Source organism: Zonotrichia albicollis, chromosome 2 (genome assembly GCF_047830755.1).
Source record: "Zonotrichia albicollis isolate bZonAlb1 chromosome 2, bZonAlb1.hap1, whole genome shotgun sequence".
Lineage (NCBI taxonomy): Eukaryota > Metazoa > Chordata > Aves > Passeriformes > Passerellidae > Zonotrichia > Zonotrichia albicollis.
In genome coordinates this window covers 40,885,360-40,912,297 of record NC_133820.1, presented here as the reverse complement: position 1 = coordinate 40,912,297, position 26,938 = coordinate 40,885,360, and the positions used below count along the sequence as shown (strand labels likewise).

Sequence of the window (26,938 nt, the reverse complement as noted above, 5' to 3'; positions counted from 1 at the left end):
CTGCTTTTTTTAAGGAAGATGATATTCAATGAACTCTGATGCGCTCTGAAACTGTGCATTTGAAAAAGCAACAGAGCATCTTTTGCCTCTGATATTCCCTGTCTTTCTCACACTTATTCTCCGAACTTCAAAGTCATGGGTCTAATTTATTCAGAGGATTGGGGAGAGCACTGGCCCCTTTTTATATATAAACCCAAACATCCTAAGACGCATCTTTCTGTATTTATATCACATTCTGTACTGCTGTGACTTCACTCACAGCACTGAGTGACACAGGACTGACTGAGTGTCCAGTTTGGGTACACTGCTGCTACAACAGAGAAAAATGTAGGAAGTGAATCTGCAGAGGGGAATAACTCATGGGTCCCGTGAGGGAGGACGAGCGTCAGGAACCACTTGGCTCTGCTCTTGGACCTATTGCTTTCCCCTAGTGGAAAAAATCAGTTTGCCTTGGCTCCCCTACATGTAAAACAAAGACAAGTTTGTTTGAGGGTCGGTTTGGAGGCTTGGGGACGGCTGTTCGTTGTTTTTAATGGAAGAGCTTTGAGTGGCCGGGCCAGAGGAGCTGTGCGAATGATCACCCGTACCTCTGCACCGAGGAGCCCTCGCTCCCCTCGCCGCGCCCCGCCCGCCCCTCCCGCCACCGCCCGGGCGCCTCCTCCTGCGGCGGGCTGGCCCGGGCCGGGGCCGGGGCCGGGCGGCAGCGGCGGGGCCATGTCGCAGCATAGCACGCTGCTCCACCTGCTCGCCGGAGGGTGAGTGCCCCGGGAGGCGGGATTCGGGGGCAGGAGGGCGCCCGGGGGAGGGATTCGGGCCGCGGGTTCCGCAGCCGCCGCCGGGCAGCCGGGGCAGGGCAGCCCCCCCCGGGGCAAAGCAGCTCCCGCCGGGCAGCTCCCGTTGGGGCAGAGCGGCCCGAGCCGGGGCAGGGCAGCCCCCATTGGGGCAGAGCAGCTCCCGTTGGGGCAGAGCGGACCCGCCGGGCAGAGCAGCCCCCGCGGCTCCGCCGTGCCGTCCCGCGCGGTCGCGGCTGTGCCGGTCTTGATCGGGGCTCGGGGCGCGGAGCAGCCCCGCAGCGCCGCGGGGAATGCCCGGCTCCGCGGCTTGGGAAGGCGGAGAGCCTCCCTGTGGGACACGGAGTTTGGTCCAGCCGGGGCTTGCCGGGGATGCGGGGCAAGGGAAGCGGGGTGTTTCCCTTGAACGAGAGCGCCACGAGGCATCCATGCGTTCGGGAGGGCGCCCAACTCTCTCCATCAGCGCATGGCTGAGACTCCTGTGTCACTTTTCTGGCTTTAAATAGTGCGGCTGATTCTGGTGAGTCAGGTGTTTGGATCCCAGCCGTGCCCCTGAGCAAGTAATTTGTCCCGTGGCTTTTCCCCCTTCCTCTTTTAAAGTCTGAAAACAATCAGCTTCAAGTTTATGGTGCCCTAAAACAGAAAATAATATGGTGCTCCAGACTTTGCTGAGTAACTGCACAAGTCCTGCTTAGGCATCCATCTAATCCTTTTCCAAATCCCACCAACCTGCTGAGTCTGTGTGACAGTGAGGCCTGTGAGACAGCATGTACAAAAATGCACAGAATTTAATTGCTTTTAATTAGTAGAATTCCAGTTTTCTGCAGCTAATTCAGTTCTTGTGCTATGTCAATCTTAGCATATGCCTACCCATCCTCTCTGTTCCCATTGTTATTTTGTATATGTTATTCTCTTACATTAATTTATCCTTTGAACTATATATATTCATTGTATCTTAGACTTTCTTAATACATTTATCTTTCTTAGCTTTTTTCTTAAGCTTTTCTTCATCTTTTTCCACCATGGTCCCCAAAAAACTGAGAGTTTGGCTTGTGACAAGAATGTCACTCGTGGGAACTTTGTCAGTCTGTATCTCGTCCTCATCCATTAAGCAATACTCCTGAATTACAGCTAATTAAAACCTTGGGGCTAATAACGTGAGTAAGAGAAGTTCAATTTATTTCTGCACTATATTTAATATGACTGGTTTGTGTAATGAAACAAAACAGGGTCTAATTCATGAAGGAGCAGTTCTCCATTTGATTTTCCAGTAAAAGAACCAGGGAGCAGCCAAAGAAACTTGTGAGAGGTTTGTTCAGAACTAATGCAAGAACACAGTTCTTCCCACAGTGTGCAGTTAAACTGTGGGACTCCTGGCAACAGGATAGTAGAAGGTAAAGGCTTCTTATGTGTCCAGCAAGCATTTTAAAAAGATGAATGAAAAAGAATGTGTTGAAGGCTACTAAAAGCAAGGCAACATTTCTGGCTGAGGAAATCCCTGAACTGAAAATTGGGAGTCTGGGAGAGTGTTCTGGAGGTATTTCTCCTCCTCTTCTCTAGGTGACTTTTATTTGTCTGTGTCCTAGGCAGAAACCTGGTTTAACTGCAGGTTTATCTGACCCAGCACTGCTATTCTTAAATGAAGATCTTCAAGCCATCTTAATTTTTAACTAGCCTAAGTAAGAGCTAACATGAATTACCAGTAAACCTTGTCACCTCTGTGCATGTGCTTATACACTTTTTAGATAACTTAAAAATGTTACCAGTGTCTTTTGTATTTCTCAACTAATCCTCTTTCTCAGTCACCTCAAACTTGTCGGTTTTCCCTTTAAAATGTGAAAGCAAGATCTAGAGGCAAGTACCATTTTCTGAGGTAAAATTACCCGCCTTCTTCAATTAGCACTTTTTGCTGGGGCTTTCCTCTGACAGTACATGTTGTACTCATTTTCACTGCTGCTCTTCATCCTATCTTGCAGAAATTGCTTTAGTTCCTGCTTCTAGAGTAATGACACATAATTTTCCATTTCTCCTGTAACAGAAGAATTTTGCAGACCTATGTCTTCCTTAGAGTGTAAGCAGCTGTATCATCATCTAATGCATGATAATACATCACAGTTGAGATTTCTTCTAGTTTTGAACAACTGGTACACCTCATTTCCTTAGCTTTAAATAATGGGTGTTCTTTTGCCTTTTTAATCTTGCCATTGAGGCACAGTGGCTCTTAGCGGCCCTTCACCTTACACTCTCTTTCTGCTGATTAAATGGCCACTATGCTAAGGAGCAACAATTTCTTTAATTTTTATTATTTCTTTTGTAATACTTTTTTGTTTTCTGTATGTATCAGTAGCTTCAGGAACATGACCTCAGGAAACTTTTATGTATTCTGGAAGCGTGTGTTCAAATTCAAATCCTGACCATTGCAGGTGGGGAGTTCTTGAAGAAATTATATATTAAGAGAAAATTACATAAACTTTTGCTTCCTTATGCACTATAAAAGAGAAGAATTATTAGTTTACCCAGCAATTGCTTCTCTCAGTGTTTTCCTGATGTATTGTTTGCTCAGCTTTTTGATAAGGAGTTGAAACTGCCCTATTTGGACCTTTTAGACCTTGATCTGTCACCACTGTACTCAATCTTCTCCTGAACTGGAGACTGTACTTCTGGCCAAAGAAACAACAGGCATGCAAGTCTGGAGCCTGTATAAGACAAATTAATAGAATCTAAGGTAAAGAACATGACTGTTGGACTCCTGAGGGAATATGGTCTGTATGGAAAGAATCAACATGGCCTTTGTGAAAGCAGACCCTGCCTCATGCAACTCTGGATTGCTTCGTAGGCTGTGTGTTGGAGTCTGTGCTTGGTCAGCTTGTTGACCCAGAGAACCTGAGCCAGGCTGTTCGCTGCTTTGCCATGTGCTCCTTTCTGAGCTGGAGCTAAATTCAGGAGTCAGAACTTTGCCAGACTCCCACCACTCATCATACACCTCCTGAGGGAATTTGCTGCTGATGGACTGCTCTGCAAGTCGTCACCACCACTGTGTACATCTGCCAAGGGCTTGACAAAGCCACTGGAGTGTTATGGAACAGCATAGCTAGTTGTGGGCATCATTAGCTGCATAATCTCCTAGCTGCCACAGCTTCAACTCTTGGATGTCCAATAGACATCCAGGCATCTTTTTTTTTTTTTTCTTTTTTTTTTTAACCCCTCTTCCTCTTGGCAATGATAATGAAGGCCTAGGAGCAAAGGCTGTGAGAATACAGTATATTTTTACTGAGCTGTATAGACTTTTTCAAAATAATTCCTCAGAACTCTTAACTGTTTGCTATCCTGCATTCTGTATGTAATTCTGATTATATACCTGACTCTTCCCTGATATCTTGTAGTTCTTTGGTTGGCTTTTCTTTCTCTGGAGCAGAGTGAGCTTTTTATTAAGCCTCCATCTCTTGTGAAACAAAGCAACTTTGGCTGCAGATGTGAACGATCGCCCATTTGTCAAAGCCTCTTGCATGGCTTGCATGCAAATTCATCTCAAAATGCTCTTTCAGATACTGAGCATTATCTAGAAGAGCAGAGTTATCAGTCAAAGGATTTAGACGGACAGGAGCTGAGTACCAAATGTGTCAGTTATGGTTTGTCCCTGGGTTGTGGAAAGGGAAAAAGGGGATATGCGTCCTTTCAGCATTCCTGAAGTGTGATGAGAGCCATTGATGGAGATGGTTCATGAATTCCAAAAATAGGTTTTGCCTGCTGAAGGTCAGAGTCCTCTTTCATTAAGCAAGCCAGGCTTGGAGAGAGCCTGGCTGTTGGCAGAAACTACAGATCTTGCTTACAGGGCCTTGCCAATGTGGGTCTGATGTAACTGTGGATTAAAGACACGGGCAGGCTGAGAGGTGGCAGAGTTCTGTGCTGCCCCTCTGTGAGCCGGTGTGGCAGTGGTGAAGTGTGGGCCACGGTGCCTGGTGACCTCAGCAGAAGGCTTTGCAGTGAGGGTGGGCAGCAGAAATGTTTACTCTGGGGGACTGCTAAGTCCCCATGGACTTGGGACTCTTTGTCTCAAACACTGAGTAGGGCTTCAGAGCCAGGCTGCCAGATGATGTCCCAAGCTGAGCAGTTACGTTAATCAGTGTCAGAGCAGGAGGTCATGTGTGACACAGACTGGGGTACCTAGCGTCCTCTCCCAGAGGGGAGAGGTTGTGGACAAGCAGGGTCAGAATTATTGCCCTATTATGGCCCAGAGGTCATTCTTACATGTGCTGCTGTGCCCTAGATGTGGTGGAACTGCTGGAGCCATCCTGACGTGTCCCCTGGAAGTGGTGAAGACACGTCTGCAGTCATCCCAGCTGGCACTGCGGCCTCTGTGCCTCCCAGAGATTCAGCTGCCAGGGATGAGTGTGAGGCTGATGAATCCCACCCCACCATCTCCTGGAGTGCTCAAGTTGCTGAGGTGAGCAGGACAGGGCAGTGTGCCTGTTAGCACCAGGGAGGTGATGCTTTGGGGGAAGAGAGAAAGAAAGTTGGGCTGAGGCTCTGGAAGCCGCAAGTGCTATAGAAAGTTTGATCAGAGCACAGCTACATCTGCTTCTCACTAGTAATCTGTGCTCTGCAAGGCAGCTTAGGGGGCTGGTAGAAATTTCTCAGCTAGTGATTGGATCCAACCCAGAGGGATGGCATTATCAAGAATAAGATGCAATGACTAGTGACCTGTGGCAGGGTAGTTGGAACTAGATGATCTTTAAGGTCATTTCCAACCCAAGGGGTTCCATGATTCTATGACTGAAGAAGAGAGGAGAAGTGATTGGAGAGAAAATGAGAGCAGGGCAGAAAAAGGATAACATGAGAGGTGGGGAGGGGGTGCTACGAGAAATACTAAAGAGCAAAGAAGGAGGAGGAACAGGAGAGTCCTCAGCCTAGTTACTCTGCTGATTTCTCTGTTCATTTCCTTCTGTAGGGCCATCCTTGAGAAGGAAGGCAAACGGTCCCTGTTCCGAGGTCTGGGTCCAAACCTCGCTGGGGTTGCTCCTTCCCGGTGAGTTCTGCTCCATGGCAGGGCCTCATGCTGCACACTTCCTAAATGTGGCTGTGTCATAGCTGTCACCCCACTTCCTGAAAGCAGTCTGGGCCTTGTGCTCACGTGCCACAGGACCCCTTCACACAGACATCTTCTGGAGCTTCTGATCATAGTGTTAAGATGATTGCTGCAGGACCAGGTAAAAATGGTATCTGATGTCATGTTAGACAGAACTGTGATGGAAGTGTGGAAAGTTGGAGTGAGCCTGTACAGTAGTGTCTCTGCTCCTCATAGGGGAGCTGTAACCTCTTCTGTATTTTTTTCCAATCAGGGCTATATATTTTGCTGCCTATTCTGCTACTAAGGAGAGGCTTAATACTGTCCTGGTGCCGGAGTCTAAGGAAGTACACATATTAGCAGCAGCCTGTGCAGGTGAGCCTTTTCTGTCTCAAATCAAAGCCAAGAGGTCCTTCTGTCTGGAAATGCCTATGTGTTTCATTCCTTCTCCATTGCTGCTCTGAAATTTTCTCCCTCCACATGTGGAGAAGTGAGTTCTTTGGGTAACCCAAATGTTTTCTCACTCTTCTTCTTCTTAGTCTCATCTCTTGAGGTCTTGTCTTTACCCCTTCAGCTGTTATCATGAGCTCTATTCTGCTGTGAGTGGGAGAAGGCAGTGTGTAATTTAGACCACTCACAGAACCATTCCTCTTGATATATTCCAGTTCTCTAACAAAATCCTCTACTCTTGAAAAATTAGCATTCTGTTTCCTGCCTCTTTGTAACACCCGGGCCTGTAGTGGGATTTTGTTGGAGGCAGAGGAGCTAATTGCCACTAGACAAAGGCTGGAATAGGGGAGGAGGAGAATCAAATAGTCTACCCTAAATATCTCTTCTCAAGGTCATTCTCAAATTGCAAATGCCTGCAGCTTGCCAAGCAGAGCTCTGAGAGCTGATAGATCAGCACCTCTTCACAAACTGTCAGCATGATCCTGGCACTCATGGCTGTCTTCCTGTTCTGTTCCCCAGGCATTAGCTCAGCCACACTCACCAACCCCATCTGGCTAGTGAAAACGAGGATGCAGCTGGAAGCCAGGTAAGGCAGGCCTGCAGTGCAGAGACACTCCATGTCACATCAGGATTGGTTTGGGGCTTGGTGGGCAGAGAGGTCTGTGATTTCTCATCAGAACATGGCAGGTCATAGGCTGGGCAAGAGGCTTATGGCTGTGTTCACAACAGCCCTGCAGGTCAGGGATGCAGTGTGCTGTCCTCACCCTCTCCCCTCTTTCCAGGGTGAAGGGGGAGACAGCCAACAGCGCTCTCCAGTGTGCCATGCACGTGTACCGCACAGAAGGCCTGCGTGGATTTTACCGTGGGATCACTGCCTCCTATGCCGGAGTGTCAGAGACCATCATACACTTTGTCATCTATGAAGCACTGAAAAAGGAGCTGAGAAACAGCCAGCATTCCCATTCCCCATCACTCACACTTCCACAAAACAACAACGATTTCTTCGGACTAATGAGCGCTGCCGCTGTCTCCAAAACATGCGCTACGTGCATTGCATATCCACACGGTCAGTGGCTCCTCTCTCCTTGCTGCTGCTCCCCGTGGTGGGAGATGCCGTGCCTGCAGGATCCATCTGCTCATATGTGGCTTCCCCTCTTGTCTCCCCAGAGGTCATTCGGACGCGGTTGCGAGAGGAGGGCTCCCGGTACCGTTCCTTGGCACAGACTCTGCAGCTGGTGGTCCGTGAAGAGGGACCCTTGGCTTTGTACCGGGGGCTCCTGGCGCACCTGATCCGCCAGATCCCAAACGCCGCCATCATGATGGCCACCTACGAACTCATCGTTCATTTGGCCTCTCCCACCTTGTAAGCTGTAGCACTTGGCTGAGGCTGCTGTGGAGGTACAGGGACATCGTGCTCCCAAGACCTGGTCCTTTGCAGGGCTCTGAGAGGTGGTGCTTTTTGTCACAGATCAGATCTGGGTCAGGCATTCTCAGGACGCAACGACTATTTTGTGCCAAGTTTTTTGCTCCAATGTGCACAGTGTAGCCTTTTTTTTTTCCTTCTGGACACTTGAATTATTCTAGTGCTTCAAGATGTCAGGGTATTGGTTTGACAGTTCCTGTTGTAAACTCCCTTGATGAAACAAAGGCATAGAATTTACTGGGAATGAGACAAAGCAGAAAAGTTTAAGAGTGTTTTATCCCAGCACGTTCACTTCTTTTGGACCCAGTAAAAACCATACATGGGCACAGTTGGGCATGAAGACAGGCTAGAGCTGAAACTTCTGAGAGAACTGCAGCAAGCAGAGATCTTGTGCTGCAACCTTTGCCCTCAGAGGGGCTCGTCCACTCTCACCTACTGTACTGCCTTCTTGCCCCTAAGGAGGATTTCTCAACCTTGGCTGCCAACAAATTGCAGAATTTTCCTCTGGGTCCCTCACATGTTGCAGCCATTGCCCCAAGATGTGTCAATCAGCTGACAGCCCCTTTTTGTCTTGCAGGGTCTGAAAAACCAGACCAAGTAGATCCAGGGAAGAAGCACAACCTGCTCTGAAGCACTATCCTAACAACTCATGCTATTGCTGGGCTCAGAGCCATGCTGTGCTAGTATTTGTTGTATTTCCATCCCCTCCATGCTCAGCAGAAAGAGGAAGATGCCTCCTTCCCCCAGAAGTGCTGGGGCTGTTCTACAACCGGAACCCCTGGTATAAAAAATACTCTTATCATACTGATAAAAAAAGCAGATCATATGACAAGATGGATGAAGCTAAGGAGATTTGGCCTGTTTCTGTTGATACACTAAGTGTATGAAAAGAGACTTATTTATTTTCCTGTGTTCAAGAATTCAGTTTGCTGCATGTGCTACATTTGCCTGCGACAGGCTTGAGTGCCTTCTGTTCATTTGTGGGTCCCCAGCACTGAGTCCTGGGGAAGGCTACATTGTGTTTACAGAGCATTTTGATTCTCAGAAAAGCTCAGGGTAGGGTCGTGAGTGATGTGTTTTTCTTGCTTCATCACATATGCTAAAAATTGTAACCCTTCCCCGAGATAAGGTAGTAATTTCAGTAAATACATGCTCTGGACAAGCTCCAGTTTCACATTAGAGCCTACACTATTTCTTTCCCTGGTTGTAGTGAAAAACTGCAGAAGTCCTGAATGTTTTATTTGAAATCCATTTATTTTAAAATCCACTTTGTTTCCTCATCTTTCTTACCTTCATTCATTTAGTATTAGGAGTATTGACAATTTTACAAAGCGACACAAAGCTGCAGTGGTTTGTTGGTTGTTTTTTTCTTTTTTTTTTTTTTTGCATGAAACAAGAATAAACCTCAAATGACAACATTGAAAAAATATACAATATATATATATAATATCTGGGGAGGGGTTGTGAGAAACCCCACTCTGAGCCCTATGGCTGGCTCTGCCTTTCGGATTTCCATTCTTTCCAACACCTGCATCCCAGTTTGAACCGTGCCACCATCATGTGTAAGTGCCCTAACACATGTTTCTGGAGAGCCAGATGGGGGGTCAATCATGTGGGGAATGTCCACAATGAGAATGGCAGAAGATGGAGGAACATGGGAGGCAGAAATGATCAATGGGAGAGGAGCACATGTGTACACGGTGGGGGAGGAAAGAAGTTGAAAGTAAGACACCTCCTCCTTCCTGCCATATGTTCTGGGGGATCCACTGGGCAGGTGTTTTAAAGCTCCTAGTAGCGGTGAGAGACGTCACCTTTGCCAATGATGTGCCGGTCATTCATGTCACTGCTGTCCGGGGAGTCGGGTGTCTCCGAGTCTGTGCTGTCGTCATCATCCTCCATGCCCTCGCCAGCTCTGCCCTCCACACTGCCCGCTGCCCTCTCCTGACAGCTCTGGTAGGACTGGGGAGGCAACATACGGGGTGAGGGGCAGGGTGTGACAAGCCAGCTGCCCGCCCAGCCCCGGCCGCTGTGGCCGCTCCTCACCTCCATGGGGTTGACGATGATGGTGAGGGCCGAGTCGTCCCAGAACATGTCGCTCTCCTTGCCCCCAGTGCTGCTGTGCCCCGACTCAGCAGCCCCAGGGACCTCTTGCCCCATTCCCCGGCGGTGCAGCGAGTGGATGCGCAGGATGCCGAGGATCACCATAAGTGCCAGGAAGCCCACACACACCACGATGATGACAGTGGCAGCACTGGGGACCACTTTGGAGAAAGAAAGCAAGAAGTTGTGTCCAGAGTCTCTCACAGAAACATGCATCTCCAACCTGACATGCAGGAACTGAGATCCCTGGGCAGAGCCTGGGTTTTTGGTCTATGCAGGAAGACAGGCTGACTTGTCTGTGCCCCTGGGCACAGGCAGTTCCTGTGATGTAGACTCTGTGGAGACTTTGCACATCTATCTGCAGAATTTGCCAGAATATGTTGCATCGCATATATCTGTATCCTGCTCTTGGGAAGGAGAAATGTGTGCTGGGGACAGCCTCTAAGGGCTTGAGGATGATTTTCAGAGTGTGACTTCTGTGCAAGCAGTAGAGAAAGCAAGAAGCCAAAAGATGCCTTCGTTGCACATGGAGCACATGTGAATTCTATTATAGACTTCTAATAAGTGCTGTGGCAAAAGCATGGCTTCTCCACAGGAGAAAACCTGAAGTTCATCTAAGACCCTTAGCCCAACTCCTACATGTTTGTTTTAGGCCTGTAGACTGACCCTCAACTCCCAAGATAACCACCTTCCCTGCAAAATCTATCTAGGCCCTCCACAAATTTGTTTGTGGCTCTGTTCAGCAGGGAAAGTTTGCTGCTGCCGTCAGGCAGAGCTGGGGAAGGGAGAGGCAAAGGCTGGCACATGCACAGGCTGCCCCTGCAGTGCCAGCTGCAGGACTGGAACAGCTTGGGGTCAGCTACTTTGCAAGCTGCAGCAAAAGCTAGCTCAAAGGTGCCTTGCTTGTTCCCTACGATAGGGGACCAAAATGTCTGTAAAGTCCAGAGCTTTCACAGCCCAGGAGGAATCAATTGGAGTGTGGTCATGCTCGAGGCACAGGGCTAACAGCACAAACATACATCTAGTCTAGCTTTCAAGCTTCTCTCTCCTCTGTTGTGGGGGCAAGAATTTTCCTCTTGTCTGTGTGGTGCCATGTCCTGTATTTTCCTGCCTTGCTGACCACCTACTCCCATTTCTTTCTTTAGAGCAGTGGCAGTCTTGACTCACTTTTCTATCCTGCTGTTGAAGCTTCTTTCTGAAATTACTTTACACAAGCCCACACAGCACCTTGGCAAGGTGCATGAATGAAGTCAGCTTACAGTTACTCTTTTTAGACCCTCTGAGGTGTAGAATTCAGTCAGCTTCTACATCAAGAACATAATATCCCATAAGAGGATTGTTGCAGCATGCTCTAAAATGCAATCTGACAAAGACTGCAGTCCACTGGCTAACAATGAGTGGAACACGACGACATAAGGAGAATAATGATAATGGGTGTAGGGAGCCTGAGAGGAATCCTCCACTATAGGTTCTGCCAGGATGTCAGAAAATGAGCATCCTGATCTAAAGGAATAAACCCAAAAGACAGTGTTACATACTTGGGTTGTTGTGGGTGCTTGCCAAACTGTGCCCAGACAGCTCTGCAGGTAAACGATGGCCTCGGTGCACAAACTGCTGGGAGCTCATGATATGGTTGGGATGAGCAGCTTGGTTGATGTTGTGGAGAACATTTACCTGCAGAAAAACCAGAGTGAGGGGACTCAGCCCTGTGTCCATGGCACATTCTATGCATTCCCATGCACCATGTCCTCCCCACACATGCAGAAGAATCTCTGTGCATGTATCAGTCTCATACCTCGACAGTGAACTCATTGCTGGAGTAGCGTCCATTCATCTCAGTGCAGGACAGGTGAAACTTCCTTTCATAGAGGGCAGCACCGTGGTTGATGTGGTAGGAGACCTGGCGTAGGATCTCCTCGTAAACCGCAATGCTCTCCACGCCTGAGGCAGCAAGAGAGGGGTGGGGTGAGCAAGCTCCTGCTCCAAAGTCACCTGGCATCCTAACCCTGCAGCAGCTAGAGGCTGCAGAGGGATCTAAGGGAGTGCTGGGTTCGTTAATTTTGGGAAGGGCTCAGAGATGGAGCTGGCTGAGGAGGACCAGATGGAATCCCTGCTTGCATCACTAAAACAAGTGGAAGGGAAGGAAGGATTGAGAGCAATAGCCCTGTTCTGGAGAGTACAAAAGTGTTGTACCAGTCCACAAGTTGTGGGATATGTCCCTGTCATGTCATGCAAAATGCTGCTGACACCTGAGAACACCAAACCCCAAGGAGTAAGTCAGGAGGAGTGATACAAGCCTGGGTGAGAGCTGATACCATGTTCCAGCACTTTATACTGGAGGAAAAGCCATCTCCCCAAGGAAATGGTCTGCGACTTCCAAAAGCCAGGAGTTCAAGAAACGGTGACATCTCAGTGTCACAAAGTACACCAAGACATCCTAAGGTCAAGTGCTTCTTCCAGTGATGCCTGACAGTTGGTGACAGAGGCATAGCTAGGCAGCTGTGACCATGGAGAGGACGTACCTGTGATGGTCAGGTAGGCAGAGGTGTTAACGAGCTCCAGGCCCTGCTGCTGCAGCAGGGCCCCATCCAGGAGCAGGTACTCCCTCTCTGGGTCCAAGTCATCTCCCACCAATGAGATCTCGCAGCCATCCAGGTTGTGCACAATCTCATCTGACATTCGTGTGTCTGTCACTGAGATGCAGACAGAAAGGAGATGTGGCCAGAAAGCCAGACAACCATCAGAGAAGGAAGGAGTTACTCAGAGGGGAACCTGCTTACCTAAGAGTGCTCACATCATATGTAATTACTTCTCCTTCTCCACCTAGCACTGACCTTAAGTAAAATCACTGTCAGTCTAATTACTTGTTTCAGGATGGTTCTAATGACATTATCTATGCACATAATAAAGTCACTCTGTTTTGGAACAACATACTATTATCAGTCTAGTTCATGATAACACATCTTGGCTGTAAGGCCTTTGTTGACAATGACAGTGTGCAAATTAGAAAAAACATTCACACATTCCCAGGCCCTGCATGCTTTGGAAAGCTTTTCCCTGTCTCACACTGTTGGTTACCATGGTTGAGATCTTATCTTCTTTAAAATGGCAACCACATTCAATAACTAACTGCTTTCAGCAGGATTGAGAAAAATCTGCTCTCAAGTCAAGGAACTCATCATTGTGTGAGGAAAAGCAAAGCTTCGAAACAGAAAAGTAGGAGCAAAAAATCCTATTACCAGAAGAGATATGAAAGAAGTGAATGGACACAGAGCACAGACTGCAGAGAAATTATCTGAGCATGATGGAAAGAAATTGAAAGACAGGATACTGTAGGGTGTGAGGAAACTGGCTGGGAATTCACAGGAAAAAGTGAGGCAGGAAGAGAAGGAAGGGAGCAAGAAGTAAAAAAGAAAGCAGGAGAGAAGGAAGTGGGATGAGACTAAGCTGGTGCAGGAGTAGAGCAAGCAACGGGCAGGACATCCATCCAGCACTGGATTCAATAAAGGGGAATGTAGGTAAAATGTAAAAGGGATTAGGAATGAGCAGCCTGGGAAAGAATTAGGAGAGAGTGAGGCAAAGAAATTGAGTGGATAGAAAAAGTACAGGGAGGAGCAGAAAAGGATAAGAGCCGATTAGCCTACATATTGACAGACAATGTGCCTTGCTTCTAAATTTGTAAACTCTCGCTTTTGGGTGTAATTACAGGGGCTCTACTTCCTCTGCAGGACTGCAACTCTTGTCTCTTACACCTTGCCCTGTGCTCCACTCACCGGTGCCATGCCAGTTCTCATCCTTCTTGGCCTCCACCTGGTGAGAAATAGAGCAGGTGATCTGGAGGTTGGGGAACAGGGGAATTCCTTCTGGAGCCTCAAGGTCTGACGTAGGATGAGCAAAGTGGGCAGTGCCACTCAGCAGGATCTGGGGGGCATCAGGCTGTAGCACCACAACATAGCCTTCCACATCAGGAATGGAGACACAGGACTCCTCACTGAAACACCTGCAGGAGAGCAGTAGAAAACATCAGTTGCCTAAGCTTCCAACAACAACATTATAAAAGATCACCTCCTGCCCATCACTTCCAGGGAAGGGAATATCCTTTTTCCAGCAGTCCTCCTAAAGCTTCCCTACAGCCTGCTGAGCAAGGCATGGACGTGTGATAGGAGTGGCACCACTGGGATCTGGTAACTTGGTCACATCGACAAACACAGAGAAAATTAAAACCAGTCCACATGCCTGGAACACTGAGAGCAGAGGCAGAAGTTCTGCATAGGGACCAGGAACCAGTACTACAGTATCCATTTGGATACTGGAAAATTGATCATTTGTTTTCAGGAAGATTTTTACCCATTTTGAGACCATCTTGAAATACAATTATTTTAAAATACAAAGTGAGTCCATGTTACTTAAGTCAAAAGAGAGGCAACCCGCTTGCTGAACTGAGCCAGCGGTGCTGGTTTGCCCACTCACTTGACAGCAGTGGTGAGCCTGAGTGGCCGGACCCCAGGGGTAGCAAAGCGCAGTGAATTCATGTAAGCCACGTGCTGGATCGCGTGGTTGAAGGTTTCCACATCATCACCCTCCAAGGTGAGCAGGGACTGAGAGGGGTTCACATGAACCTAGAGGTGGAAGAAAAGAAAATACTCATGGCTCCTTGGCAAATGACAGGAATCCAGGCTGAGAGAGACACATAGGAGAAAGGTGGGGAGCTGTCTGAGGTGGGGGAGCAGGCAAAGTCCTGGGAAGCAAGGCTGGGGAGGAGAGTGGAGGAGACCCATGCAAGCTGGGCAGATGGGCATACCTTCATCCCTTTGCCCAGACTGTCGAAGTCACTGTAATCAAGCCCCTCACGGCAGGCATACAGGCATTCAATAACCTCCCGGCTCTCCAAGCTACCAGGGCGCACAGTGAAGCCAGCCAAGTAACCATGGAAGTAGTGGTGGATCGACAGAGGATCTCCTGAGGGAAACATGGCAGGCGGAGGGTGTGAGGGACATGGCGAGGAAGAGAGCAAAACCACAGCAGCAACAGTGTGAGGGCCATGCAGAGCTAAGGGACATGGAGGGATACACAGGGTGGCATCGGGCATGGAAAAGCCCAGACAACAAAAGCAACAATGTGAGGGACATAAGATGTTAATGGAGGTAGAGAGGGACAGAGGATTGAACAGGATATGGGAAAGCAAAGACAATGAGAAGACAGGGGATGCTGAAGAAAGAAGATGAACATTTTTGAAATTCCAGATGGGGGAAGGCAAGAAAAACAGACTAACAAAAAGACAAGGACAGTGAACGGTGGGTAGCATAGAGAAGTTTCTGTCAAACTGCTGAATGCCAGATGGAAACAATTTCTTGTCCCCTTCTCACTCTGCTTCCTGTGAGGGCTTGTAAAAGAAACTACACATTCCACAGATAGTTAGGGATGAGGTGACATCTCCTGATGTCTCTAATGGCTATTGTGTTCTTCAGAGACCAGCTTTAATGATCAGGCATGAGTACCCTTTATCCACACAAAAAGCATTCTCCAACTCTCAAAGCAGGCTGCAGTCCTTCCATCAGCCTTTTCATGCTCCACAGGTACCAAGGTGTCAAGGACCAATCTGTCAAATAAGGGGTTTCCTCCCACGGTGGAGGGAGGTGGCAGGACAGGACTGGGGAAGCTGTATGAGGAAGGCACCATGCAAGAAGTGATAGTCATGCACAGTCAAGAGGGGAAGAGATCCATCTTCTTTCTTTTCCCTACCTTGCACAGAATCAGTGGTGTTTTCACTTCCTTTGGTTTTCTCTTTGGTTTTCTCCTCTGCAAAAGGAGAACATCTGGGTGAGCAATAAGGCATTGGAAGATGGTAGTTACAGGGTCAGGCAAGTATCTCTACAAGGGCCTGTATTGGCCAGTCCCCAGGAACAGCTCTGTGCCAGGCACTGTGCCCTTCAGCCCTAGAGGCAGCACATCACAGATGACAGAGGGCAGAGTTCCTCTCATGACACTGATAGTGACACCGTAGGACAAGTAACTGACTTAATGGATAAACTACAATGTTTGCAGTTTTTCAATCCTTTCCCAATGTTATCTCTTTTTGAAATTAACCATGTTCACAGCCAGCTATGTTCTCAATATTCCTTAGGGACACAGACAACTCCAGGAAATGGTCCCAAGCTGATCAATATTGGTTGTTTGCAAAACGCCAGTCAAGAAAGCACAGAGCTGCGGGAAGATCTCTGACCTCAGAGAAGCAGCAGTACAGCAAAGATTTGATCTTGCTAGAAACTTCTGCTGGAGTGAAGTCAAGCAGTAGGAAAATTCCTTTTGTTCTGTCCTGCTTCAGTCTAGCAGGAGAACTGAAGGATCTGAGAAATGCAGCCTCGCATCTCCATAGAACAGGTTTTAATCTAGTAGTGATCTAACTTGGTTCCTTACCCGATTTTTGTCTTTCAACCCAATTCCTGTACAGAAGGATTTATGACTTTTTCATATAGACCCTTAAGACAGAGAAATCCCCATCAACACAATCAGCAACAAATAGTACTGCCTTGTGAAAGCACTGATAGAAATGCCAGTGCCTGAATGAGGTACAGATTTCAACTCTCCTCTCCCTGAAAGCTGCTTATCCATTGCATATTCTGTGCCTGTTGTCCAGGAAGCTGCCAGTGACACTTTCCCCTGAGCTGTTACTACCTTGGTCCATGAGGAAGGAAGGAGCCACACTAGCTCTGGTGCCAAGCAGGCAAGATGGCTGCAGCGTGGTCTGCATCATTTAGTACTGGGTGGTGTTTCTCTCCCCTCTCCTGGGTCTCCCTCCACCCCTTTTTCCCTCATGGGAGAGGCACGGCCTGGGGAGTGGGCACTCACCGGCCCAGCAGGCCCCGATCATGAGGGAGGGCTCGGGCCGCGGCGGGTGGATGAGGCCGTTGTCGTGGATCAGGGCAGGGTCGTAGGAGACGCCATCCACGTACAACGTCACCGTGGGGAACTCCAGGTTGAGGGCATAGTGGTGCCACTCGTCGTCGCAGACCTGAGGCAGACAGCAGAGCACGGCATCGGCAAAGGGCAGAAGGAGAAGGGACGTGGGGAGGATGCAAACGCTTCCTCACCTGCTCAAGCTTCCAGAGGAATTTCACAGGCCTCGCGCTTTCCAGCAACGGCCAGTAGAGGAAAGAAATCCGGCAGCCATGCACAGCCAGAGAGTAGTGAGAGTAGCCATCCTCTGCCGGGGCCAAGCACAGGGATTATGTGTCACACTCCAAGCAGTCCCAATAGCCAGAACCCAGAATCCCACACCACCATGCATGACTGGCACTCAGCACCATGTGTTCAAAAGACACTTGAGCACTCCGAGGAAAAGGGACACCTAAAGAAGCCATGTTCCTAAGGAGGAACCCCTGCCCCAGTCCTGCTCTGGAACAGCAGAGATTCACCCCTGCAGGGACAATGCCTTCTAAGAAGCTTAGAGGCAGCGGGTAGAAGTGTCACCACCCCAGGAGAAGTCTCACCGCTCCGCACTGTACTGCAGATCACCGTCTCCTCTTCCCGCCTGCCTTTGCTGGGCACCACGGCATGCTTCATCCACAGGGACAGGGTGAAGTGGTCACTCAGCCCCTCGTGGCCATTTGGGCCGTTCACTACAGGCACCTGGGCAGCCTGGCTGCCATTGAACCAGTAGATGAGGCTGCTGTCCTGGCTGTAGTGCACCGAGAGCCGCGCCGTCCAGTTTGCTGTGGGGCTAGGCACTGGCAGCAGGTCAATCTCTCCTGAGGCAGCACCTACCGAGAAGGGAGGGAGTCAGGAATGTTGGCATGGGAGAATAAGGAGCTTGAGAACTGGGGATCAGATTAAGTGGGCACTGGAAACCTCACTGTAATGTCTCAGTGCACAGGGAGATGAGGAGTTGCCTAAAGGCCTTCTCCTCTCTGGAGAAGAATGGTAACTTTCTGTTCGGTGCTGAGGGAAGTCCCACAGACTCTGCATACTAGGAAAATGCACAGAAATCTCTGGATTCCCAGCAAGGAAAGCACAGGTAGTCCCTTATAAAACTAGAAAGTTGTGGAAGTGTTCAGTGCCAGGCTGGATGAGACTCTGAGCAACCTGGCCTTGTGCAAGGTCTCCCTGTCTCTGGCAGGGATGATGGAACTAGAGGATCTTTAAGGTTCCTTCCATTCCAAACCATTCCACATGATATGGACAGGAACAGTCATTGCCCCTCAGTGCAACACACAAGCAGACATGAGGAATGTGTTCCCCAGCACCTCTGCTGTGTGAGGGGCAGGGTGCTGTGCCACAGCCTCCCTCAGCCCAGGAAAGAACCAATTCACCACAGAGTTTGCGCAGGGACTTCTCCGAGTAGTTGTCCCGGTCACAGCCCTTGGCCACGTGGTTGGTCTGCAGCTCCACCGTGGCCTGGATGTTCCACAGAGGCTCATCACAGGTCTCCAGGTGAATGGTGGGGAATAGTGCCAGGCTGCCTGCACCGGGGGTGTACTCAATCCTCTTGTTCCAGCCTAATGGAAAGGAGTGAAAGTGAGGGATTAGGATCTGCCAAGGACACAGGGCCAGAACACTTGGCATACACACAAGTGGCATCTATGGATTAGTCCAAATTTTTGGCCCTTTCCACATTGGAAACACAGCTTTACACAGCTGGCATCAACGCATGGGAAGATTTCCTAGAATCACAGAGTCCCAGGCCCCAGCTTCCACAGCTAATACTGGTGTGTCATCACTCTGTGGTTGGTCAGCCTCTCTTATCAGGCAGAGCAGGTGTTTAGCTGTGTTGATATCCCCTTAATTCTAATAGACTAAGGTGAACCTGCAGGAACACACCACCACTGGCAAAGACAAATATCTTCCAGAAGAGCAGCCCCAAAAACAATCTTTGCTAAATACAGTCTATGAGCCTTATCAAACACATGGCAGCTCACAGTAATCCAAGGAATTATTTTCCAGTGGCTTTGCAACAGACTTAGACATCTACTGTGTCCCCTGATGGAGATGAGCTGGTGCCAGAACTGAACCATATATGTGGGCACACAAATTTATATTTTATATACAAATATTTGTGATAAGCAGGACTGAGTAGTAGCTGAGGAAAAGCGAAGAGAAGAGATAAATGTGTTTGGAGGTTTCATACCCTGCCAGCTGGGCTTGCAGGTGGGTTTCACCTGGATTTCCACTTCAGCATCATCAGAAGCCCTCTTCTTTCCACAGTCATAGGCTGTCACTGTGAATTTGTAGACACGATCCGCACTGTACTGCAGCTTCTCCGTGTTCTCGATGTTCCCTGGTTTGCAAAACAAAGAGATCAAGGTAGAGGACACGCAGTCTCCTCAAAGACGTTCCTTCTAAAAATCACTCATATCTTTGATCAATGACAAAAACAACCAAAAAAGAGTTGAGTCAGTCTGCCCAGTGTCACTTTGTAAAAAGTTATAGCATCCCACAAAACGGATGCTGCTGCTCTCACCAGGATAGATCAGCATCACTGGAAAATTTATATAGCACAGCTCTGCCTTCAGATGGGGCTGGCAGAGAAGGAGCAGAGCAGGAGAACAGGAGTGATGTGCCTGTGGTGGGTGTGGATTCTTACCATCGTTGTCAATGAGGAAGGGAATATTGGGGGTGAGGATCTCGTAGTAGCAGATCTGGCTGTACTGTGGGGAGCAGTCGCCGTCGATGGCCTCCACACGCAAGATGCGGTCGTACAGCTTTCCCTCGGTCACTGCCACGCGGTACAGCTTCTCCACAAAGACTGGGGCAAACTCATTCACGTCGTTCACTCGGACGTGCACTGTGGCCCTGATGCAGAGAGACATCGGTAAGAACTGATGGGCTGATTACGAGCCACGCACCACCTAAATTTCAGAGTAAGTCATTCTTTTAAAATGCACTACTCTGATTCCCAGCTGTCAAAAGCAAGGACAAGGAAAGACACCTTGATTTCAGTGCAGCAATGCCATCACACAGGTGCTTGGACAATGGTTTCCAAGCACTCAGAAAGAGCAAAAGTAATAATAATGCAATCTGGACCTCCTACCAATATGCAGCAATGTAAAACAGCACTTTTAGAAGCTGCTGTCAAACAGCCCTCCTTTCTGCATTCACTCATGTGACAGCCAGCGAACATTTCTCTTTGGGTCTTCTCAGCATGTTGAGTTACAATGTCATGGCTAGAGAAAAATACTTCTGGCTAAAGGAAGTGTTTCCACAGCAACTTTCCTGTGCATTTTTGTCACAGATCACATTTTGTACCATGCAGCAATGTCTGCATGAACTTACTTGTGTGATTTTTTGGTATTTGCTCCATCAGGTCCCTCTCCACAGTCATAGGCCTGGATGGTAAATGTGTGCTCCTTATGCGCTTCACAATCCACTGGTTCCTTGGCCCGGATCAGCCCCTCTCCTGTAGCTTTGTCCAGGATCACAGCTTCAAAAGGTACCCCTGACCCATGGATCCTGAACCCACAGATTTCACCTGGTACACACAAAAACAGAGAGGAAGGGGAGAAAGAAAAGGACTGAGGAGAGCATATTAAATCCCTGTCTTTCCTTTCCCATATTTTCTTCCTTTCTAACTTACACTTTCTGTTCTCCTCCATTATCATCCTTCATCTTGAGCAGTTTTTGGCTCCCTAGGATTTCCTCCTGCTATCCCTTACAGCCATTAATGGTGCAGATTGCCATCTACTGGAGAATACTCCCACAGCAAGGAGTCCTGGCCAGCATCAAGAAAGATTGAAGGTTACAAGGCTCAAGCTACATTTGTTAGTGCTACACGGCCCTGGGGGAGCACCTCATTTCTCCTCTGCATCCCTCAGGGAGGCAAAACAGGCCAGACACTGCAGATAGCCAGAGCATGAAGATCCACGATGTCTCATCCACCCACACGCGCAGGATGCGCAGAGTACCGCAGGGAACTGCAGATAGGGTCACCTAAACCCTAAAATTCAGTTCCCAGGGACCACATTTACTCTCCCAAAGCTGAGGAAGAACGTGTAAGGAAACCCCAGGTGTGGCCTAAGCAAGCACTAGGAATACAACCACTGAGAGCCTGGACTGTTGCTCCCGGGATTTGTGCTCACTGTGAGGGGATGTAGCACTGCCAAGGAAGGGTGCCCTACCAGCTTTCTCCAGGGCTCACAGACTCAGCACTGTGCATGTGATCTTTGGAAATAGCAGAACTGCGTCAAAAAGTAGCTGGCTCCACCCTCAGTTCCTCTCCCCGAGGAAACAGCTCACAGCATCCTAAATCTAGCTGTGCCCAAATTGCCTCCAGACTTCACTAGGGACCTCCTCCGGAACAAGGTTTGGAGGTGACTGTTTCCTGAAGAGGGGTAGGATCCAGTATAGGGATGAATGTCACTGTGTCCCTGCCTCTCCATAGGTGTGTCCCTGCCTTGCACCCTTGCCAGAGCTGTTCCCCACCTACCTGCATAGCGCAGTGGGGCATCTTTGTCCAGAGCAAACAGCGGCGGGTTGAGCAGGACGGTGTTGTCATTCTCCATGACGATGCCCTGGTACTCGGCTTCAATCCATGGTTTGTGCTTGTTTGCTGAGGCAGATTTGGGGGAAGGGATTGGAGGACAGGAATGTATTAGCCACCAACTGCAGATTCAGTAGGAAAAGAGAAGAATTTCATCCCCTGGCAAGTAACAACCACCTTCTTCTCTAGAAATAAAGACATCTAAAATAGGCTGGGAGAAAAAAGTTATCTTTATTTAGTTCTACTCATGGGAGACCTCTTCAGAAACAATGTGTTCCTTCTTGTGTCCTCATTACTATCTTATTAGAAATAGGTGGAGAGACACCTGGGTGCCCAGAAAAGCTGGAGCAGCTAAAAAAAAAGTGAAGTCAAGAGGCAGAAGCAGCCTCAGCCTGGAGACAGATTCCAAATACTACATCCTTTAAGCTCAATGAAGCCATAATGGAAGGACCCAGCCAACATCTTCCCTTGGAGCAACCCCAGGGGACAATGCAGCCATTATCACTTCTGCCTAGCATCCTCTAGACTAAGGCCCAGGACCTACACAGACATGCCCAAGTACACCTTCAGTCAGCCATCCTATGCAAATAGCAACCTATTCTGAGAGCCCCTTGCTCTTTCCTTCTCCACTCCATGGTGAGCACCATATTCCTTTGGGCCCTCCTTGCTAATCCTGTTGGCTGGAGCCCAGCCAGGCTTGGCATGGAGGCAGCAGCCAGCAGGAGGCTCTGAAAAATGTCACAGGCCCAGAAATAGCAAATTAATCTTTATCACACAGGCTCCGGGGCAGGGAAAGGGAGAAATAAAGGGGTGGGGGGGAGGGAAGGGGAGGGGATCGGAGGGGAGAGAGGAAAAAAAATCATTACAAATTACAAACCCCTCCCCCATGCCCACTCCCTGCCAAATGGGCCTCGGAGATTATATTACATGGCCTAGTTACAACCCCCATTCTCAGATAATCCCCCACTCTCCCACCCCCTGGAGACCAAGATTTATTACAACCAGCAACACTTTGAGCACAGCATGGCTCAGAGCTGGTGGGGAGTAGGATACAGAGCCATCCCCCTCAAGGGCACTACTTCCAATATGTTGAATCCATCCTCTGCAGCACAGTGTCCTCTGAAAGGCCATCCTGGCATGGCCTCGTGTGTTGGCTCAAAAGGGGCAGCATCCTGTGCAACCAATCAAGCACTTGTGCATTTTGGGGCCAGGGGGGCTGCCAGGGGTGGCTGGGGGGCAGCAGGCAGGGTGACAGGTCAGCAAGGGGATGTCCCTGCAGGGCAGATCCAGCCTGGAGTGGCAGCGAAGAGCATGGGTTGGCACTTCTCCACCACCGTATCGACTGAGATTATAAAGCATTGCGTAGGAAATCCAGAGCAACATCCATCCTGCTCAGTATGCAGGTGGAATCCTCCCTGTGTGCAAGTGCCCGCGGCTCCCCCTGCCCGCCCATTGTCCCCACCGGATTCCATTCTGCTCCGGCTCTATCCATGCGCCACACCGCCGAGGTGGGGATCCAGAGCTATAAATGCCAAATGTGCCCTGTTGCTGGGGTAACAAGCTGATGGTACAGGGATAAATCCTTTGCTGCATCCACCTGCAACTTGGGGATCGCCAATCTGATTTCTCGGGAAATGAGTTGTTAGAGAACAGAAAAACATTTTAGGAATATTTTTAGGATACAGACTCCTACCAGGATACAGACTCCTACCAGCTTCAAGAAAGCTCCCGTCAATCTAATATAATTTGCCAAAGGTGAGTAGGTGTTTCCGAGTGCAAATTCACAAAGGAGAGGGAGAATCCAGCGTGAGGGGCCTTTCCTTGCCACCGAGCCCCATGGAAGCAGAGCAGAACAAACAAATGCCCCTGCCAATGTCAGGGTGCACACAGCTCTGCGGCGCACCCGCCCGTAGCCCTGACTCTTCCAAGGCACGGAAAGCACCCTAAGGTGTCACATTCCCCGATGAGCCCAGCGTCCCTCAAATGTTCACAGATTTTCCCACCCTGTGAGATTACCAACACGCTGACTGCCCTCGGATGAATCTCCCAGGCTTGTATCTACCAGAAACCTACACCTTTCTCCATCACTCTGTGTGCTCAAAGAACATCTGCATTCAGAAGGTTACAGCTGTAGCGCTGGGGTGCTTTGGGGGTCTTTCATCTTTATCACATGAAATACATAAAATCAGTCTGCATTGCTAACGCATAACTATGCATAAACAGTTCCTACTGACAGATTGTAGATGGATGAACTAGGACTGGAAGATGGAGCCGGGGAATGTGTTTTATGAACTGCAGGGGTTTGTGGAGAAACAACATATTCTCTCTCAGCATGCTAGGGAAGGGATGGGAATCTAAATCCACCCAGTGATAACTAAACAAAAGCATGACTAGTGGGTGGAAAAGGGGAAAACGCGAGGGGAGCGCCAGGAGACGAAAGAATGGAGAAAAAAGCGGTGGTAGGATGACAGATGGACAAAGTAGAGAATGGAGATGGGATGGCATGAGAGCGCCCGAAGGGGCGAAGAAAGCCGGGGCCGCCGGGGACCGCGGAGATGCCCCGACAAAAACGTGTCGGGCGAAGGCGGCGGGCAGCGCGGAGCCGCACCGCCACCGCGGGGGCGGATGGACGTGCCCCGGCCAGCGTGTCCCTCCAGAGCCCCTCGGCGGGGGCTGCCGGTGGGTCCCAGCGGAGCGCCCGCCGCCTCCCGGACCGTGCCCGCGGCGCTCCGCCGCTCACCTTTGTTGGAGGAGCTGCCGGGCAGCGCGGCGCAGAGGCAGAGCAGAGGGAGGAGGACGGCGGCGTGGGGCCGAGGGTCGCCCATGGCGGCGGCGGCGGCGGGTCCCGGCAGGACCCACGCCCTCGCTCCCGCGGCGGCGGCGGCGCGCAGGGACGGCGGCACCTCCGGCAGCGGCTCCGCGCCCCGCCCGGCCCCGCCTCGCACTGCAGCATGACGTCACGGGCGGCGGGGGGCGCAGCCAATGCGCGCGGCCGCCCGCCAGGTGCCGCGGGACCGGGATGCGGGACTGGGATACGGGATGGGGATGCGGGATGGGGATGCGGGATCGGGATGCGGGACTGGGATACGGGATGGGGATGCGGGATAGGGATACAGGACCGAGATGCGGGACCGAGATGCGGGATCGGGATGCGGGACCAGGATGCGGGATCGGGATGCAGGCGGGGCGCGCCGGCCGCTCCTCGTCTCGCCACTGCGGGCCGGGCTGTCCGTGGAGCGCGGCGACGGCTGCGGGCGCCTGCCCGCGGAGGGGGGAAGCTTCGACACCGGGACGAGGAGGGCGTGGAGGTCGGGGGGGATGCGGGGGCGAGGGGCTGCAGAGCGCACCCGGAGCCCCGGCTCGGGCTGGGCAGGGCGGAGCTGCCGCCGCCGCCTCTCCTCGACGGGGTGTCCGCACCGTGGGGAGCGCAGGCCGGGGCACTGCTCCGACGAAGCTCGCATCCACCGGCGCCACGGTGTGTGGAGGGGCCGGAGAGGGCGGGCTCCTTGCCGCTGGTTGGAAGTCCAGAGTTTAACACGGACAGCCCCGGAGGAGGGCAGAGGGTGAGGAGGTAACCCGCCGTCCCTACGTCCTGCCCAGGCGAGGCGGAGATGCTGGAGCAGGGGCCGTCCCGGCCCTTTCCGCGCCCCCCGGAGCGGGGACTCTTACTGCGGAGGGGGGCGCGGGGACCGGGCCACTCCGCGCCGCGGGACAGCCACCGGCCCGCCCGGAGAGACAGCCTGGCCCCGGCCCCGCTGCTGCCCGGCTGCTTGCGCTCCTTCCTCCGCACCGTCCGCCGCGTCCCTGTGCCCCGGCATGCCTCCCAACCTCACCGGCTATTACCGCTTCGTCTCCCAAGAGAACATGGACAATTACCTGCGCGCTTTAGGTAACGCTCCCCTCCCCATCGCGCTCCCTCCTCCCCTTTAGTTCCGTATCTCCAAAAAGTTAAGAGTCGGAAAGGGGAAAGAGGAAGGGAACTGGGAACCTTCTGGTCCTTCGTCTCCTACCACCACTTTTGCGCTGTGGTAGGAGAGGAAAAGAGGTACTATGGCTGATGCTCCTTGGCTAAAAAAGTGGAGGAGCTCTGCTGGAGGAGGGGCCCGGGTCTTCCGCACATCTCCCCTCTTTCTCATCCTGTAGATATCAACGTGGTCCTGCGAAAGCTGGTCTGCCTACTGAAGCCGGACAAAGAGATTATCCACACGGGAGATCACATGGTCATCCGCACCATCACCTCCCTGCGGGACTATGTTATGGATTTCGACGTGGGAGTCCAGTTTGAGGAAGACCTGGGACCCGTGGATGGACGCAAGTGCCAGGTGAGAAAGCCAAGCAGTGCAGTTTCACAGGGGACGGGGGTGTGCTAAAGAGTTTAGGGACTTGCTCAGCTTTTTGACTCAATACCCAGGTGAGAACCAAGCCCAGAGCTGGCATGCCTCTGCAGGTCCAGGAGTAAGTGGTTCTATGAGTAAATCACTCACTGCCAAGAGAATGAGCAGCAGAGAGCCAGAAACCAGTTCTCTGGGATCCGGAGGATATTATCCTCTGGAGCAAAGCCCTGAAAAGATAGAATCACTGGCCGGACCACTTGGCAGAACTCTGTTGTTGCACTTGGAAGCCAGAGGGTCATTCACCTCCAACAAAGACCATCTGTCCCAAGGAGCCACTAAAGAGACACCAGATCAGGGACTGCATTTGACATTGTGTCGGAGAGGAACAGCCAGTGTCAGCGCTGGAAACAGGTATCACACTGATCCATTTGTTCAGGACCATGTCTCCCGTCTCCTTCCCTTCAGACGACCGTGTCCTGGGAGGGGGATCAGCTGGTGTGCGAGCAGCTCGGAGAGAAGAGGAACCGCGGCTGGAGGCACTGGTTGGAGGGGGACCAGCTGCATCTGGTGAGGAGGGGTCCGCTGCAGCTTGCAAAATCCCGGTCACAGCGAGTGGGGGGACACAGTGTGGGCGCTGTTGGCTCTGAGCCGGCCCTGCAGTTTCCTTTCCCCTTCTCTGAGACCTCATCCCCGGCTCTGCGGGGGGCAGCCACCGCTGCACACAAACATCCGCCTCCAGGGTTTAAAAGTTAAACACAAAAGTTCAACAGCTCCACAAAGGCGATGTCCCTTCCCTGCCCTGCAGCCAGACCCGCAGGGGCTTTGGGAGGGCTCCAGCCAGCAGCGGGAGGGCTGGCAGAACTGGGGAGAGGCAGGAGGGGATCCAACCTAAACTCCTCTCTTGCCTCCCCTTTCCCAGCGCATGACTGCCGAAGACGAGGTCTGCGTCCAGGTTTTCCAGAAGGTGAAGTGAACGCTTCCCGCAGAGATGCCCGGGCGGGACCCGCGCTCCCCAGTGCGAGAAAGAAAAAGAAACACGACCCGATCGAGCCGAGCCCCCCCGTAGCAGCGTGTTTTCTTGAGCCTCGCCCACCGGCCAGCGGCGGCCGGGCCGGCCGGGGGTCACGGCTGGGCCGGGCCGGCGCCAGCGGGAGGCGGGCAGCGGGACGGGCCGGGGCGGGAGCGCTGGGCCGCCGGCGGCGCGGAGTCTCCTTTCAGAATAAGAGCGCTCGGGGAGGAGCGGGGCGGGGGCTGCCCCGGCACCGGCCCGGCTCCGCAGCTCCCGCGCTCCTCCCGCCGCCC

General features: G+C 51.1%; 3 protein-coding genes across 3 annotated transcripts; 2 read left to right on the top strand and 1 right to left on the bottom strand.

Annotated features, from left to right (window-relative positions):
• The first annotated feature begins 558 nt into the window (after window positions 1-558).
• Window positions 559-9,411, top strand: LOC102071056 (solute carrier family 25 member 36-A). The gene is made up of 7 exons (XM_005486034.4): window positions 559-755; window positions 5,059-5,235; window positions 5,740-5,817; window positions 6,131-6,231; window positions 6,826-6,892; window positions 7,089-7,372; window positions 7,474-9,411. The coding sequence occupies exons 1-7, from the start codon at window positions 574-576 to the stop codon at window positions 7,671-7,673; spliced, it is 1,089 nt and encodes a 362-aa protein (XP_005486091.2). The 5' UTR covers window positions 559-573; the 3' UTR covers window positions 7,674-9,411.
• CLSTN3 (calsyntenin 3) lies at window positions 9,089-24,182 on the bottom strand. The gene is made up of 18 exons (XM_005486032.4): window positions 24,043-24,182; window positions 21,249-21,371; window positions 20,099-20,294; window positions 19,410-19,618; window positions 18,954-19,103; window positions 18,139-18,324; window positions 17,320-17,589; window positions 16,921-17,033; window positions 16,679-16,841; window positions 15,572-15,628; window positions 14,631-14,788; window positions 14,300-14,448; window positions 13,603-13,829; window positions 12,352-12,522; window positions 11,625-11,770; window positions 11,368-11,503; window positions 9,773-9,990; window positions 9,089-9,688 (listed from the first exon to the last, which is right to left on the bottom strand). Exons 1-18 carry the CDS (start codon window positions 24,125-24,127, stop codon window positions 9,518-9,520), a joined length of 2,928 nt encoding a protein of 975 aa, XP_005486089.2. The 5' UTR covers window positions 24,128-24,182; the 3' UTR covers window positions 9,089-9,517.
• On the top strand, window positions 24,166-26,690 carry RBP5 (retinol binding protein 5). The gene is made up of 5 exons (XM_026792819.2): window positions 24,166-24,305; window positions 24,903-25,191; window positions 25,446-25,624; window positions 26,102-26,203; window positions 26,556-26,690. Exons 1-5 carry the CDS (start codon window positions 24,285-24,287, stop codon window positions 26,607-26,609), a joined length of 645 nt encoding a protein of 214 aa, XP_026648620.2. The 5' UTR covers window positions 24,166-24,284; the 3' UTR covers window positions 26,610-26,690.
• The last annotated feature ends 248 nt before the right edge of the window (window positions 26,691-26,938 follow it).